Below are 17,171 nucleotides of genomic sequence, written 5' to 3'. Positions count from 1 at the left end.
GCCTGAGCTTGACCCTCATATTAACCTGTAGTCCCACAGCTGATGGAGGGAGCTGCCGTAGCAGCGTGGAGGCCAGTTGTTTGACTTCCAGGAAGTTGCTGGCTACACAGTAGAGGACATTCTGAGCGTGGGTGGAGGTCACAACTTCACCCAGGGCAAACCCATCAGACCCTGAGGAAAAGACAGAGGTAGAAATAAAGAAGGATGAGAGGAGACAGAGAGTGAGAAGAGGCAGGGCATATGCTCAGACAGCTAGAGTATCAGGTTAGCATCAAAGTGACGAGGCTGGCCAGTGATGAAAAGTGTTTGCTCGGGTAACGACAGGAGAATGTGTTCCAGCGCTGTTAGCTGGCCACTGCAGCCGAGCATCACCACTAAAGGTGTCCTTGAGCAAAGCACTAAACTAAAAACTGCTCTGAGTGTGCTGGACACATATAACACTGTGTTCTGATCTTTATGGTGAACAGCTGTTCCGCCTGATAAGTTGCAGTATGAGGCACCCCCATGGTTCGGATGTTACAGTTAAAATTGGTGTAATTATATGTATTATCAATTTGGGTTGTCACGGTGAAGGAACCTCAGCAGTGATTCAGGGTGGCTCAACAGCGCGATATGCAGCATAGCACCTTTTTTTTTGTGCAAAGGTATGTTAGTCTGATTATGTGTTGGCCGAATGGAGCAGCAGTACCTGACAAACACAGAAAATACTTTAAATCATTTTGTGGCAGGAAACACTGGCCTACAGCCAAGTCCCCTTAAACCTGGGATTTATGAATGGAGTCTGGCTGCACGAGCCTTTAGATTGTATGATTGATGGAAAACTACTTTACATCGCATGTTTAATGGCAGCTCGGCTTTCACGGTGACCGTGGAGAGTTTAAACATATAACCGAGACAAAGTATTCATACAGGTGTGTTTTTAACTACCAAACATCTGCACAGACCCCCTGGTCAGCTCACTGGGCTGACCGGGTGAGATGCTTAGCATGTGAGACGCTGCACACGGCGGGTGGGATCCTCCAGAGCCACTGGACCAGGGGAGCTACCAAACATTCAATACACACGCATTGAAGTGTACAACAGGAAGGGCCTAGCAACGTGAACATAGCGCGGTTGTGGTGGTTGCTCGCCATCCACTGTGGTGGCGCAGTATTGCAATATTGCGGTTATTGCGACAGCACTATTATCAATACTCACAGCATTATATTTATTCCTGTATCCTTGTCAATACATATAATTAAAATATACTGTAATGATGGAAACAGTGTGTCTTTTACACAGATGTGATGCTGTGAAACTGTAAAATGTAGTGATTCTGCTGCTGAGCAGTACACATACCGGTGCTGAAGGTGAAGAGCTGGCCCAGTAGACCCAGCAGGTGGAGGGACATGAGGCACTTAGAGAAGGAAGCTCCAGGAAGCAAAACTTCCAACAGCCTCACACACAGCCAGCGCAGGAATTCCTAGATCACACACACACATTTATATAAAAGCATTTCTAAAAACAAAACTAAAAAATACAACATTGGGGAAAAAAATCCACACTAAGGCTGATTATACTTGTCGGAAACTTTGCATTCATGTGTTGTGTGTGTGTGTGTGTGTGTGTGTGTGTGTGTGTGTGTGGTATACCTTGTACAGATGTAGCGTGTGTTGGTCTCTGTCTCTCTGCTGCTGCTCTCTCTCCTGGCTCCGTCTCTTCTGCAGCAGCTGAGTGCTGTCCTTCACTCTACAAAGCAACTGTGGAACAGAGCAGAACACGTGCTGATTGTACTTCACCAGCTCAACATTTCCAATGCAATGAGAAAATAAAATCCATCGAGAACCATTTTCAAACACCAAAGACGATGTGAGGTCAATGACTGACCTTCTTCATCAGGCTGACTGTCTGCTGTCTGACACCTGGTGATTGGCTGTTGAGATTGGGTAGCAGGAAGTGGCGGATAAGGTCCATTTCCTGTGAGGTCAGAACCTCAGTGCTGCGATGGCTCTCACACACCAAGCCCAAAGCATCCATCCTTACCTGGCCAGTAAGAGATGCACAAAAACATTAAATGGGAAATAAACATACACAAAATTTATAAAAACGTACACAAGATTCACAAGTATACACACTTCAGGACACAGATGCACTCACTTGATCATGTTTGTGTACCAGTGCTTGTTGGAGCAGGGAGAGGGGCACCAGTCCTCCCCACAGACCTTCCTCTGAAGACAATACAACACCCTGAGCCCTGGCTGCCCGCAGGCACGTCATCAGAGCCCCCAGCGCACCCCTGCTGCCTGAAGGACCTAACGAGAAAGAACACTTTAAGTGAAGAGACACCAATAGAGCAACCAGAAGGGGAAAAAGAAAGTAGATACAGATGTAAAGGATGTAAGTGTGTTTGTTTGTGCAGACGACCTTTACCTGAGCTGCAGGGCGGTGTGTCTTGCAAGGCCTGCACCATGTGTGCCAGACTGGAGGGGCTGCAGCGAAGCAGCTTGGGCAGGAAATAGTCCAGGATGTAAGTGGTCTGGTCCAGTCTAGCACGGCACAGCACCTGTAGCAAGGGGGTGACCCATGTTTGGTGCCAACGCTCCATCCAGTCCTCTGTGGCTGTCTTGCCTGCTGCGCTGGCTTCAGCAGCTAGCTGCGCCTTGTGGCTAACAAACAGCCTCTCCAGCAGGTCGCTGGCATACGGAGCCAGGGTCTGGTCACCCATCAATCCCAGGAGACATGAAGGCAGCTGTGGTTGGATCTCAAGCAGGTACCCCGCGCCATGCAGCTCCACAAGGCAGCCTAATGAGCCGTACTTTCCCCTCATGTGCCACTCCAGTCGCAGCAAGCTTTGGGTGAGCTCTGTGATGTAAGGGTCCTTGGTTGGGTCAGAGGTCGACAGGTTGGTGTGCTGATGGAGGAGGAGGAGGTTGCGGAACAGGGAGCGGGTTTGGTGGCGTACTCCATCTAGTGGGTGTTCCCAGTGGGAGTAGATATGCTCCAGGAGGTGTCGCTGGAGATCAGAACCTCCACTAAGTGACTGCTGGAGGCTGGGAGGGCAGGGCTGCGTCTCCCCCTGCAGGCAGTCCAAGGCAGCTCCACTCCACAGGGTCAACACCCGAGCCACTACCATAGCTGTACTGGACTCCTTTATACTACAGCAGGGAGGATAAACAGAAACTTCTTAAATAAACCTGCAATCACAATTTTTTCCCAAGCTCTGGACAACACAAGGATATTTCATTCAGAAGAACTTCTGAGACACGTTTCAATTCTCCAATGAAGAAAGGATCAACATTTACAGTAGTCAGTACTGAATGGGAATCAGTTTTTTGGAAGTACCTGACATCTAAATCCAGCAGTGTGTTTGGGACCAACAGCAGCAGTTTTTCCCACTGTGGCCCTGGTAGGGCCCCCTTCCAGCTCAACATGGCCAGAGCCCCATGACACAGATACAGAGAGACACCCGGTGGGCGACTACTGGTACACAGACCCTCACACCTCTGCTTGAGCCACTGAGCTGCCGACCCCAAACCCTGCGCTGAGCCGCACAGCAAACTGCACACCTGATACACAAAAACAAAGACAAGAAGGACCAAGATACAGAAATACAGCTTAATATGACATCACTGTTTCACATTACATTGTGATTTACTGATTCAGATAAGACTGCAGCTAAATATTGATTTTACCATACACTCATTTCAAGGTGCCGCTTTGTTAGTTTACATTTGTATAATCATGTAAGATAATTACTTTACAAGACAGTCTCATTCAGAACATACAAATAAATCTTTTTAAAATGTACACTTTTAATCCTCAACTCACCACAGAAGCAACTTCATCTCCAGAACCCATGACAGACCTGATTAACAAGACTACAGCCATGCCGGCGGTGCTCTGGACTGCCTGGATGAACTCCTCTGTAGGCAGGGACAGGAACAGAGGAGGGAAAGAAGGGAGAGTGTGTGCTGTGTGCATTAGATTTGTGATTTATTGTTTCTCATTTGCTAGTTTAAATGTCTCGTATTTAAAATCTTTGAGCAGTCATGAAGGTCTGAGTGTGGAGAAACACTTGTGTGCTAATGACAAGGAACTGCAATATAACTGCTCCTCAAAAGCTGCTGTGCACAAGTAACAGTCAATATTTGCAACATTCGTTTTCTATGCAAATAATGACTGATATTTTGGCAATTAGATGAAAGCAGGTCTAGACGTATACCTCTTTAAAGGTCGCTCAAGGAGAAGTCTTGTTCTGAAATCTCATGAGAGTTGAGTTGTTGTCGAAATCAGCTAAATAATCAGCCGTGACTTTGAAAATCTTTTAGATAACACTAAGCTAAGCTTTCTGTGCTCCAACACAACAAACTCCTCCCAGCGTCATTCTCTCCAACTTGGTCATGGCTAAATATTTAGCTGATTTCGAAAACAACTCTTGCAAAATTTCAGGACGAGACTCAACATTCGATAATGTTGTCAGACACTTATAATAACAATCTGTGCCTGTTAGTGGCAAAAACAAGCACTTGGACATATTGACAGTGCACTATTGCCCCATTGGATTACATTGCAGCCCGTTTCGCATCTGGTGGCTGAAGCACTCTCACTCAATGCTGGACCAATCTCAAAAATCATTGTCCCCATTAGTCACTTAGACACAAAATGATTGGTTGAAAACTACCAAATTTTCCCTTTAAGCTGAATCTCTGCACTTGTCAGTGAGTTCCATGTCTTACCGTCAGTGAGGATGTGTGTGTAGCAGCTCAGCAGGCTGCTTAGTGTGTCCTCCAGCTTGCAGTGATCCTGAGCAGCCTGCAGGGCAGCACTGATGGTCTCCTGAGATCTCTGAATCACCAGCATGGACGTCTTCACCACCGTCAGACAGTGATGCATCAGCTGGGCCTGAGCTATGTGACGGCCTACCAGACCACTAAAACAACAGCAGGGGGCGACAGAGACACACAGAGAGACAGATCACATATTGTGAATATCAGCAGTGACCAGGTTCTCATGTATCAGCATGTATCTCATGTATCAGCATGAGTTTTTGCACTTTGCACTTTTTGGTAACGACGAAATAAAGCATTTGGGGTTTAATAAAGTATATTGTAATGCAAGTAATGTATGCACTAACTTGTTAACTTTCAATATGAGACAAAATTAAATGCCAAATATAAATAAGTACAAAACAGATATGAAAGGGGAGATGTAAAGAATACAGGATATGCCTCCATACCTGTTCTGGTGAAGGTATTCACTAAGTCCTTTGTGAAGGAACTGCAGCACTATGAAGATAAGAAGAGAGTCAACAAGAGGATTTTCTCAAAATTACAGTCCTCATTTAAAGTAGAGCTGATAATCAAATAATCATCTCAGTCATTTTTCAAGCATAAATGCCAAACACTCACCAGTTCCCACTCTTCCATTGAGATAATTTGCTTGTTTTCGCAGTTTTACATCATTGTAAATGGAATATCTTTGGGTTTTGGACTATTGGTCAGACTAAACAAGCAATTTGAAGATGTTATCTTGGGCTCTGAGAAACTGTGGTGGGCAATTTTTCCGCAATTTGTGACATTTTGTACATTAAGTGGATAATCATTTAACTGAGAACACAATCAGCAGATTAATCAAATATTAAAGTAATTGTTAGTTGCAGCCCTAATGTAACACTTTTTAACAAGAAAGCTGGGCACTGACCTTCTGGCAGCAGTTTGTTGATGCATCTCTCACCTGGACATAGAGGATACGGCAAAGACAGTTGTTTATCGAACTGAACAAGAGGAGGTGATCAAAAGAAGTATATATCAGCAGTGAGAGCAAAGGCAATCGATCACCCGCTCACCGAGAGGGAAGCCATCTGCGCAGGCAGCGATGGTGTCTACTATGTGAGGATATTGGTCTGAAGCTGGGTTGGACAGACAGTCAGACAGGCAGGCAGACAGACAGGCTACAGTCCGCTCCTGAAGCCAGGCTGGTACTGAACCCAGGGTACTGAGGAGAGCAACACAGAGACATGTTATTTATCAGAGAGCTTAATAATGTATTGTACACACAAACAAAGTGGAAATAAGGCATAACAAACTTGTAGAGCCAACAAAATTATATTCTTACAACCAAATAAAAACACCTTTATTGCATTTTTTTGCAGCTTTCAATTGCAAACTGAACAGTTGTGGACTTAAGAAAACTGACAAATAAAAGTGTGATTCTGGCATGACACAAATGTAGCTGCGACATGAGAGGATGATATTCATCATGAAGATTGTAGAGATATTTATTTTAAATGATATGACAGCAGGACTTAGGATTTCAAAAACAGAGGGATCAGTTCTTGCTGTTTCTCTTCTGAAGGCAGAATAAAATCTGTGATGCCAACTGGTTACATCCCAAGCTAGTGACCACAGAATTTCCCACATCTTCTCCTTCTCATTTCAAACTAAGAATACTTAAACTTAGCTTTGTACCTGGCAATGGCCCGTCGTAGAGGGTTCTTGGCCTGCAGGGAGGTGTAGACCAGAGCCAGGGTGTGTAGACAGGCCTCTAAGAGAGCTCCATCAGGCTGCTCTTCACTCAGTGCCTCCAGCTGGGACCCTGCCTGATGCAGCATGAACACACACACACACGCTGGTTATATACTGTCAGTAATGCTTTAGAGAGAATACTTGACAAGATAATGCATATCATCCCAGACACACATTAATCTTGTTGTTATACAGTGCTATTTTGATCACTACTATTATCATTATGCCTTCAACTGCTCTCCAAACCAACCTTTTTAACCAGCTGGATCTGCTGCACTGGCTCTGTCAGCTTCAAACAGGATTGTAAGGTCTGGGCAACCTGCCTGACTCCATCTTCTCCTCCATCCAAAGAGAGAGATGCTAAGAAAGACCAAGATACACACGTTGTTAAACATTAAAACTGACACACATCATGCAGTGGAAAGTCCACACATCTAGTCTGAAAGAGCTCTGTGCACTTATAGTTTTGGGCAGCACCTATAGGATTTGCATGTGTTTTCAGTAACCACAGCATCAGTGAACACAGTTTACCTATGAGCTTGTGCAGATTCTCCTCGTCCAAAACAACAGCCTCTACTTTGGCTGTCTTCTTCTTCACCACCATGACTCTGCCCTGTAAAAGCACCAACAGTTAAGTCACTTCCATGACTGCAAGAGTGTTTATGTGACAGCAATATTTCCAAATTCAAATCATCTGAGAGGTTGAGTGAGAAGGGATACCAGTTACAGATACCAGATACCAGTACAAATTCAACCCTTCACCTTCACCATCTCTCTCTCTCCCTTTGACACACACACATACACATTTTATACATAAATACACACATGCTTAAACTATTTTCTTTCTGTTGTTACTGCAGTATTCGCTTTTACTTGGCTTTCTCATAAGTCCTGTTACTAGCATCTCCTAACTATTGCTAGCTCTCTGGCATTGACTCTACGTAAGAAAATGTAAAGGCGAGAAAGAGACACAACAAACAACGTAACAGTAAACCCATTATATGCTTAAAAAGAGTCGAGGAATAACCAAAGTGTAAAGTTATACATCAACAACGTTCACCTCAATCCAGCATGTGGTTTACTCTGGGCTTTCTGCTTCTGGTGGTAGCCTTCTTCTTCTTCTTTAGTTTTACCAACGTTAAGGGTGCATGGCGCCACCTGCTGTACCGGAGTGTGTAACATCATGACTTTAAACAACAAAAACTAACAAAACAAATAAACAAACGAAAAAAACTGTAGCTGCAACTTCTAATGTCAAGCTAGATGATAATAGAGCTTTCACGTCCTGTAATTTATGTTTTTTTCCTCAGACTAAAATTAGGTTTATATATTAGGCAAAAAGTACAATGAAATATGTATTTGTATTTGTACTTTTTGGTAGTATATTATTCCATATCTGCTTCTGAGATTAAAATCAATAGTTTGATACATTTTTGTGGTTGAACGAACCTTGAAGACATATTTGTACACACTTGTACACTTGTACCATCCACACAGCAGCAGCCTGTTCTCCCTGCTGCCCTCAGGTAGGAGGTACAGGAGTTTCAAAACACACACCAGCACACTGAGGAACAGCTTTTTCCCCTCAGGCCATAAGACTACTAAATAAATAACACACACACACACACACACACACACACACACACACACACACACACACACCTCTGTGCAATATTTGTCAGACCAGTGATTGAATACCATATGCAACCTTTTTGTGTCTTGATTCTGTCTTTTTATATACTTTATATATATTTTAATGCAGGATGACCATCGCTCTGCCCGGCTTATCTTTGTTAAGGTGCTGGAATTATCAGTTAGTACAAACTGATATCAGACCTTCATCACAGTATACATCTCTATAATGTATATTCTGATGAGGGTCTGATAGACCGAAAGCTAAAAAGTAAAGTGAAACACTGCATAGGTCTAAATGTGTGGAAATCTCTTGCATCAGTTATATATATATATATTTTCAAAAAGTATATATTTTCAAAAAAATATATATGTATATTTTGTATTGCTTTTATTTTTTGTTATTATATTTCATATATCTTTTTTATATACAGAATTATTATTTACTTTTTTCTGTAATGGAGCCTCTCAGCCAGAGTATTTGACACGGTTGTACTCGTTTAACCAGAGTGACAATAAACATCTTGAATCTTGGATCTTGTATAATATATTTTTTTAGTTTGAATCCATACTAACACAGCTTTCCTGTTTTGTTCTGGTAAACTTGACACACCTATAAAACATGCTGCTCGGTGAGACGTCACTTCCGATAAATAGTAGCTCACCCTCGGTCTTTCCATAAAATAGCGCTCCGGGTTCTGATTGGTGGAGAGCTTCCGTCAATCAAAGACAAACTTTGTCATCCTGCAGCGCAGGGAAACGCCTACCTGATATGTGATTGGATGCATTTCACGAAACCACACCGTCTCTCCAACCCGCTCCCAACTTCTGCCTGAGAGCTGAAATGAAAACCTCTGGGAAAGAGAGAAATTCATCATTTTTACTCATGAATTAGGATTTTTTTTCCCCACACAGGAATAATAAGAAATATACAGACGTTGGAGTCGACATGGCGTGAAGTCGCGTGTATAGTGTCGCTTCATCAAATATTCTTAAGGGTAAGCAGAGAAACTTTGATGAAAATGTGTCTCTAACTGACGCTGTTTGACCTTTTTATAGTGTGAATCATTTAAACGTTGTTTTTTATTCAGTTGTTGAGCACTAGTGTCTCACTTGGCAGTTATTTGGTGTGATAATGATGTGAAATTCATGATTTAGCTGAAGATAGTGTGAATATTGGCTGCTGTGGTTTGTCATTACTCATAAATTCACTGTTTTCAAGCTAAGAAAGTAGCTAGTGTTGTTTATGTGTGTTTTACTAGCTGCTGTTGTAGTCAGCGTTGTCTTAAGAGCTATAGCTCTAAAAATTTGTAAACTATTGAAATTTGAAATTTACTTCGGGTCTGCAATAAATCACAGAAATAATCAGGTCATATGTATAAATATACACATTCATATACACGCATATATACATGGACACATAAAACGGAGGCAGATACTCAAATACCACAGATGAAAACAACACAATAACACAACTTAAGAGATTTCTGCAGTCTGAAAAAGGTGTAGGAGATGTTACAGCTTATGCCCTTTAACAACACATCATATTTGACCTCAAAAGGTAACATCAAACACAAATATCTCAACAATATATAGTATTTTTTAATGACATGCTAAAATATTCTTGTGACAACGAAAACACAGTTTTAGCTGTGATGTGTTATAGTCTATAAATTCAGAGAGAGCTACACCTTATACCTGTTAGCTAGCTAGCTCACTGCTTGACTACTACTAAAAATTTTAAGTCTCTGTCAGAATAGAAATATATTTAAGTAATCCTTTTAGTTTAAAAAAAACAAAACAACTTAATATTAATATCATTATCAGTGTACTTTGTTCCAGTCGGCAGGCATTCATTACAGTTCATTTTACAGTTACAAGTGATTTATCTACACATAGTACATCTTCATCTTAACATAAATGGTGAGTAGCAGAGCTCTTATAGCTGTTAATGGCTCACTACATCACCAGTCCAGACCAAAACACAGTGAAACCCTCAGACAGCACATTCTCTCTCTGTACGCTGACACCGACTTTACTCAACAGGAAGTGGGAAAGAAAGCGACGGACAGACAGAAAGAGACATAAAAGAAAAAGAAACAGAGTCAGGGGTTAAATAGCCTTTCATGTTTTCCACCAGTCACATCCTTTCATCATCACTGTGGAATGAAGGAAGAGATGAGTGTGCAGAAAATGTAATCTGTCCTCCATTATAGAAAATTGACTAATATTCACAAATGATCTTATTTAGATTTACAAAAGATGTATTTATAAGTAAATGTGAGTGAATTAGCTTCTCAGTAAGATAACTATATCAGAGTCACTACAAGTCTATAACATTTTTTATTGAGGCAAAAGACAATTTAAACCTCAGCAACCGACTAGACTATAAAAAGGGTGAGAGAGGGCAGTTTACTATGAAATTAATGATATGATTAACAGCAATGCAGCGTAAATTACAGCATATTAAAATGATACAAGGTGTTTTAAAGTGTTGGTTGACAAAAGTGGCTTAACGTCATTGTAAGTGTGAGTTACAATTTCAAACTGTTTCATATAAAAAGCCAATGATTCCACATTTGTATCCCAATGCAACATGTCATATTAAATTCTTGCCCTCAGTCACTTGTGTTGTTTTGTTTTGTGGGGTGAGAGCTCTTTTTTTCTTGCCTTCATCAGTGTCGACCACAGCAAACAAGCAACAGAAATAAGTGGAAACTGGTTTATGGCCTCCCTCCACACATGTTTGCAGTCTCTTTGTGAGGAGGCCAGGCTGGTAATGAGAGGTTATTACTTGGAAGGGAAACCTAGACTTTCTATCTTCCTCCCTCTGGTCTCCTCCATCAGCGATCCTCATCTCTCTCTCTCTCTGTCTATCTCTCTCTCTCTCTCTCTCTGTTTACCACCTGTTTTCCAACGATAGTGTTGGAAAACGTGATGCGAGTCCACCCTGGGGAGTTTGTCGAGGGTGTTTTGGAACAACACAGTGGTCTTTATCTGTTTGGCCAAGCTGGGCGATACACCCACTGCCCACACTGGTCCGGTTGGGCTCGACCCTGGAATATTTCAGGTGCTGGCTGGTGGCAAAACATCTGCACCTGCATCTGTCTGTCTGCTTTTGTTTTATATATCGAGTTTATTCGACATTCTATAGCCTTTCAACAAGAGTCAATACTGCTCAGTGACTGCTGTCCATCTCTGATATGACTGATAGGATAAAATTTGATTGGTCTCCTGTTAATTAAAACTGATCAATATCATACTCCTTGTTTGTGACCTGAGCATATTCTAACACCTGAATTATTAAGGGTTTGAATGGGATTTCAGACCTGAATAACTGGGATTAGATGTTTAAACCTAAAGATGTTAAATATCTGTCATTTGTATCTTCCTATGAAAACACATGTTTGTCAAACAGACAATATATCAGCAATTATGCCGTCTGCAATATTCCCAACCAGCTTCAGAGACTGTTGTCTGTAGCTGACCTTGACCTCTCGCCTCCCTGCGGAGGAGGAAATTAACAGACAATTCTCCCACAGGAAACATACTGTATTGCAGATTTCAGTATTATAATGTACATACTGTATACTGTGTGTTCCAGAGGGCCAGGCAATATGGCGGAAGAGGAGGCCATGAGCCAGGAGGACTGGAAGGAGAAGTGTATAGTCCTCGAAGCTCTGCTCATGAAGTTCAGGGTGCAGATCATCAAGATTCGAGAACTCACCGCTGACAAGGTAAATCAGTTATAGGCATCATTCATCATCACAGGGACAGTTGTTGTCTTGTTTGCAGTCAGAGGTGTCCTGTCAACAGTTTTACAGACATCACTTTTATTTAATGGAGGTTTGTGGGTGAGATACGTTTTGGACAGCAGTACTGTGAGTGACCACTGGGACAAACTGGCAGCACGGCTGAGTGGCGGTACCATATATAGCTCTCATAATATATATCCATGATATGCACTCCTTGGAAGGGCGGTTAATGACACATTTCTGTTTACAAATCATATATTTTTTGGTTCAGGCATGATCTCTCGTATATTTATCTTCTTAAACTATAACTAAAACCAGCAATACCTAGATTAAAAAAGGATTAAAGAGAGAAAAACATGAAACTAAATTGAGATAAGAGATCTAAGATTAGCAGCTTTAGTTTCAGGGTCCTGCTGTTGTACATGTTGGCTCACTGTCACACTGTCGTGACTTACTGAGGGCACCTGAATAGAACAGAGCCATTGTTATCAGTAACACCTGTATTTTTCCTACTAAGATAAGTCAAAATGTCGGCTGAGGAAAAGGTCTATTGCTCCATGGACAATGTCATAATTAAAAAAAAAATCGTCATCATGCGGTCCTCATAAATATAGAGGTAGAGGAAGATACTCGAACAGAGAGTTGTGGTATGTCTGGTCTGGTGAGTACAGAGCAGCTGGCCAGCACTGGGCCGGCCCAAACTGCTCAGTGGCCTAGATCTGAAGCTGCTCTCCAGGGAGGCTGATTAGAGCTCTAATGTAAACAGCCGTCTGACCACAGGGCTCCGCCACGCACTGCATGATGGGATTGACCCAGCTCCAGTCAATTACAGAGTCAAAGTAAGCTCAGCTGGACAGCAAAACAAACTCCCGGAGAGACTTGGAAGAAAGATTGGGTTTGGTGGGTTTTTGCAGCCCACGTAGCACATGTGAAAGACTCCGCTGCATATTTTTGGCCTTATCCATCGTATCTGACAGTTGAATTTTTACTACGTTTAAACCTTTTTTCACTCGACATTATAAAACACACCATTAATGGCTTTTTAAAAAAAAAAAAAACTGGATGAACATCTGAAAAATAATCAGCAAACTAAAGCATAAAACATTGTGTAATTTACTGTTCAGTGTAAACTAATTTCTACTTATATGGGTCACCACCTCGTAGCCCTTAGCCAGTATTAAACTGTTTTTCTCAGTAGACTGTAGAATGTGGTCAGTGTGTTTGTTGCAAATCTTATAAAGAATAGCTGTAGTAATCATCTGTAGTAATCAGTAATCATCTTTACCACATACTGTACGGAAGATCACTGGTTTACTTCCCAAGTATCCAGAGTTCAACCAGAGTTCAGCAGTTTTTTTCCGAGGACTTGTAGTGACAAAAATATTTGTGGATTGAAGCTGGCAACCAGAGATACTAAGTGCTGATGTTCAGTATCTTTTATTTATGATCGATTGCATTTCATGAATAAAAAGAATGCAATGATTCAGTGGATCCAGAAGTTTGGTTTGGTAGTATTCCTCCTGTAAACCCAGTAGAGTGAATAATAACTGGGTTCTGCAGTGTTTCCTATCAGAATAAATGAAGTTGAAGGGCTTCCCATTAACAATCAGAGAGACCTGAGCAGCTTTACAGTAAATATGTAATCAATCAGAATAGTTACATCATATCAGAAAACCATGAAACCATGAGTTGTCAATATCAGATTTTTAATAAAAGGTCAATATTAGCCTGTATGTTGCCATATCTTGATCTTAACTGACTTCACTTGTATGTATCCTAGGAACAGTCTGGAAGCATTAGCACATCATGTGAACTCCACGTGATATTTTTGCGTTAACATGTCGTTATTTTACTCATGCGGCTTTGTTGTAGGATGACCCTTGACCTCGCGCTGGCTGACCCGCTGATGCTATGAGGTCATTGTGTTAATATCCAGTCCCCTGCTGATGTGTTTTCTCTGCTCTGTGGCTCCCATCGCCTCCGCCAAAGCTTGTTGTTTTAAAGCTGCGCGGGGGCGCATGTACGTCACTGCAAAATCCCCCTAATATCTCACTGTGGAGGTGGGCTAATAAAAGGATGAAGAGGGAGTTAAGAGAAGTCATTTTCATTTTCAGCGGTGAGGATTCTGCTGATGAAGCCTCTTACGCTGACAATAGGTTGGCGTCCATTCATTCATGCTAACCGCAGCGTTATTATAATACAAGCAGACTGAAGACCTGGATCCTACAGTATAATTTGAGAAATTTATATCAAATGAATCATGTGGGTTAAGATTGTAAAATCAACAAAATGTTACTACTTTGAAAGTAATTATCTCATTATGGCTAATGTCTTGTTTCTGAAACATCCATCTTCATCTAGCACTGAGTATTTTTTCTAAGAACATATAAAACACTTAATATCTCTGTTTCTATGAGCTTTCAAACTCAAAAGCAGATCAATAACTTATTTAACTGAAGGTACAGTTGTTGTTGAAACAAGTAGTTTTGCATTTGAATCAAGTAAAATGATCTCACAGATTCTTCTTCTTCTTTTTAGGGAGATTTGACTCATTAAAGTGTAATTAAATCACTTTTCCAGATAGATATTGTGTGTAGTGACACCGTTTTTTTTTTAGCATCATCTGGATTTCTTAAAAGAAAACTTTCTAAATCCAAACTATAAATGGTAATTATTGGAAAAGAATGTGAACTGCCAGTTAATTATCAATCAATCTGTTAAATTGGGTCTGAAAATGAATCCTGGCAGCCTTGGCAAATTGCTGAAATCCTAGAAAGCCTGTGAGAGGGGATAGAGAGGGAATGCGGGGAGAAAAAAAATGAAGCCTTGTGTAAAGATTGAGCTGCCCAAGGGAGGAAATACCCGGTTTAGTAAACTGTGTGTGTGTGCGTATGAGTGTGTGTTGCACAGGAAGTGAGTTTGCAAACTTAAGCAGTCAGTTATTCTTCGTGTGCACGTGTACGTATGCAGGTCAAGTCAAAACCGTTTACTGTAGAAAGTGTGCTTAACTTAGATTTTTCACAAAAGTGTAAAGTGATGGTGTGGCTGTGTGGGTGCAGTTATTTGGGAGGGACGTTAGTTTTGGCCAGCAGGGCCTCCAGCTGTAACAGTAGGCTACACATCTCACAGTGGAGGCAAAGAGGCTACAGTATGTGTGTTACATTTTCCTTGGATCTGTCAGCCTCCCCCCTTCAACCTAACACACTCTAACAATCTTTATTCTAGCTGTCTGCCCGTCTATCTCTCTCGCCTAGTAAGGGAAAATTTTGAATTGCGTAAAATGCAAATCATAAATGAAAAGATTCCAACACTTTCATCGACTTGGATTATTTTCAGTATAGTTGTGAAACGTCAGAGGTTATGCTGTCAAATGTCAAATAAATGTCATTTACAATAAGAGAAAAGCTACACACACATATATCTGTACTGTACGTATACTGTACACAAACCGCAACGGGTGGAGCAGCTTTCTGGGTTGGCCATACTGATTGATTCCACATTTGGAACATTGGCATCCTCCTATGTGGTAGGCGGGGTTTCCTGAAGACAGACAGACAGGGTGAAGGGTACATCCAAAAAAACCTTTAAAGGTGCTGGATTGAAAATCAAACTAAAGGCAAGAATCAGACTAAAGATCTGCACACTGTACTGATAGCTCCCAGCAATCGATTCAATTCAATTGTTAGGCGGGGTTTACCAGCCATATGGTCCAATCATGTGTCAGGTTAGGAATGCCAGTCACGGTCAAGAGGGTCAAAATCGGATGGAGTGTATCGGCTGGACGTCAAACTGTAGCCATGGTATAAGACAGTAATATGTGGAGATAAAGCAAGAGGTCATTCTGTGATTCACACAAACACACACACATCCAAATCAACAGTATCTTCTCCATATGTGTCGCTACACTCAGACATCCGCTTGCAATTTTCATCTCAAGCTGCCAAGTCACCAGCGCGTATCTGCCCACGGCTAACCTTGAGTTATTCACTTATTTTCCCTTATATGTCCATTTGCATGTGTTTATGTTTTTATGTATCTATATCTTTCATTTTATTGAACATATTTGACACTTAACAAGTCTTAATTATAGAGTTTTAAAGTGTCGGTGAGCATATTTGGCAGAGAATGAGTTCTAACTCTATCTATATTTGGTGTTCAACCCATATAAGTGTAGGTAACGTAGGGGGTAAGCACTGTGGGTCGTAGCGGCTACAGAAAGAGGCTTTGTGAGCTGGCTGTCTGGCTGCGGATGGAGCGATGGGGGAGGGATGGATGGAGTTCAGGGGGAGGTTGGACACAGAGAGCCAGTTGTGGAATTCCAGGAATGGAAGTTGAACTGGAGTTTGGATCGGAGCGGGGAATTGAATGCAGAGGTGATAGAGTGTCGTACGGAGGTGATGGGGGCTGAGGGAGAGGGAGGGGAGAGATCACGTGTATGCGTGTGTTTGTGAGGCCTAGACTTCAGTGAAGCAACAAGAGCACTCATACTGTGTGTGAGTATATTCCAGAGAGCAGGTAATAACTCTTCAAATGACCACGATGTTACGCTAACCTGTCATTGCTCATCCCAGTTAAGCTGCACAGGATATAACACACACACACCCCATCCTGATTCATCCTATATATATCATACAGAATGAGCAAAACACACATATACACAGAGGAATATCATCATCATCATCATCATCAGACGTGTGTTTATAGGTTTTTATATGTTGTTATGTCTGATCTGTGTGTGAGATTGTGTGTGTGTGTGTGTCGTCTCCAGCTGTAGCCTACAGTATACATGCCCTGTAATTAACATGCTGTTCTCTGCCAGATGCTATATCTGTTATTGAGGGAGGCACATGTGGTTTGTCGCTTGCGGTACAGCGACGGATCTATATAGAGAAGATAGAGAGAGAAATAGAGAGGGTGTGTGTGCTTGTGTGACATACATTAACCTTCTTCATGTCTGCTTTTGATCAGGAAATAAATGTAAATCCAGCTTGCACAGGCTTTTTTTTCTGAAGTGAAAGGGATGTGTGTGTGTGTGTGTGTGTGTGTGTGTGTGTGTGTGTGTGTGTGTGTGTGTGAGTTAGATCAAAATAAGTACAGAAATAGATGAAGAGAATTCCTGCAGAGAGGTTATGTATCACAGTATCTTCAAAAGCCAGACATGAAAGTGATGTGGCTCCACTGTCCAATAAGTGAAATAAATACACCCACGCATGATGTATAGCAGTCACCGTCAGCATGTTGAGGACACACAGTGACATAATCTCATAAACTCTCCTTCTTA

At 41.7% G+C, this 17,171-nt stretch overlaps 2 protein-coding genes across 5 annotated transcripts in view; one reads left to right on the top strand and one right to left on the bottom strand.

Annotated features, from left to right (window-relative positions):
* thada (THADA armadillo repeat containing) overlaps positions 1-7,663 on the bottom strand; it is a 99,178-nt gene extending 91,515 nt beyond the window's left edge. For 2 of the 4 annotated variants that reach the window (XM_042432954.1, XM_042432957.1), the window contains exons 1-16: positions 7,571-7,613; positions 7,035-7,116; positions 6,754-6,863; positions 6,447-6,577; positions 5,825-5,973; positions 5,680-5,712; positions 5,216-5,264; positions 4,716-4,909; positions 3,808-3,902; positions 3,322-3,545; positions 2,410-3,134; positions 2,137-2,291; positions 1,867-2,022; positions 1,632-1,739; positions 1,339-1,462; positions 26-171 (exon numbers count right to left, since the gene is read on the bottom strand). In XM_042432954.1, the coding sequence (XP_042288888.1) occupies positions 26-171; positions 1,339-1,462; positions 1,632-1,739; positions 1,867-2,022; positions 2,137-2,291; positions 2,410-3,134; positions 3,322-3,545; positions 3,808-3,902; positions 4,716-4,909; positions 5,216-5,264; positions 5,680-5,712; positions 5,825-5,973; positions 6,447-6,577; positions 6,754-6,863; positions 7,035-7,116; positions 7,571-7,576 (2,487 nt within the window). In that variant the 5' untranslated portion in view covers positions 7,577-7,613. Of the gene's footprint in view, positions 1-25; positions 172-1,338; positions 1,463-1,631; positions 1,740-1,866; positions 2,023-2,136; positions 2,292-2,409; positions 3,135-3,321; positions 3,546-3,807; positions 3,903-4,715; positions 4,910-5,215; positions 5,265-5,679; positions 5,713-5,824; positions 5,974-6,446; positions 6,578-6,753; positions 6,864-7,034; positions 7,117-7,548 lie in introns of all 4 variants that reach the window. The other 2 variants (XM_042432955.1, XM_042432956.1) reach the window with 2 other exon arrangements.
* A 4,081-nt stretch (positions 7,664-11,744) lies between these two features.
* Positions 11,745-17,171, top strand: part of plekhh2 (pleckstrin homology domain containing, family H (with MyTH4 domain) member 2) — a 29,246-nt gene continuing 23,819 nt past the window's right edge. Inside the window, exon 1 of the mRNA XM_042434080.1 lies at positions 11,745-11,872. Within this exon, the coding sequence (XP_042290014.1) occupies positions 11,753-11,872 (120 nt within the window). The 5' untranslated portion in view covers positions 11,745-11,752. The remainder of the gene's footprint in view (positions 11,873-17,171) is intronic.

This window comes from Thunnus maccoyii, chromosome 14 (genome assembly GCF_910596095.1).
Source record: "Thunnus maccoyii chromosome 14, fThuMac1.1, whole genome shotgun sequence".
NCBI classification, from domain to species: Eukaryota; Metazoa; Chordata; class Actinopteri; order Scombriformes; family Scombridae; genus Thunnus; species Thunnus maccoyii.
Note: the sequence above shows the minus strand (reverse complement) of the source record. Positions and strands in the feature narration are given on the sequence as shown.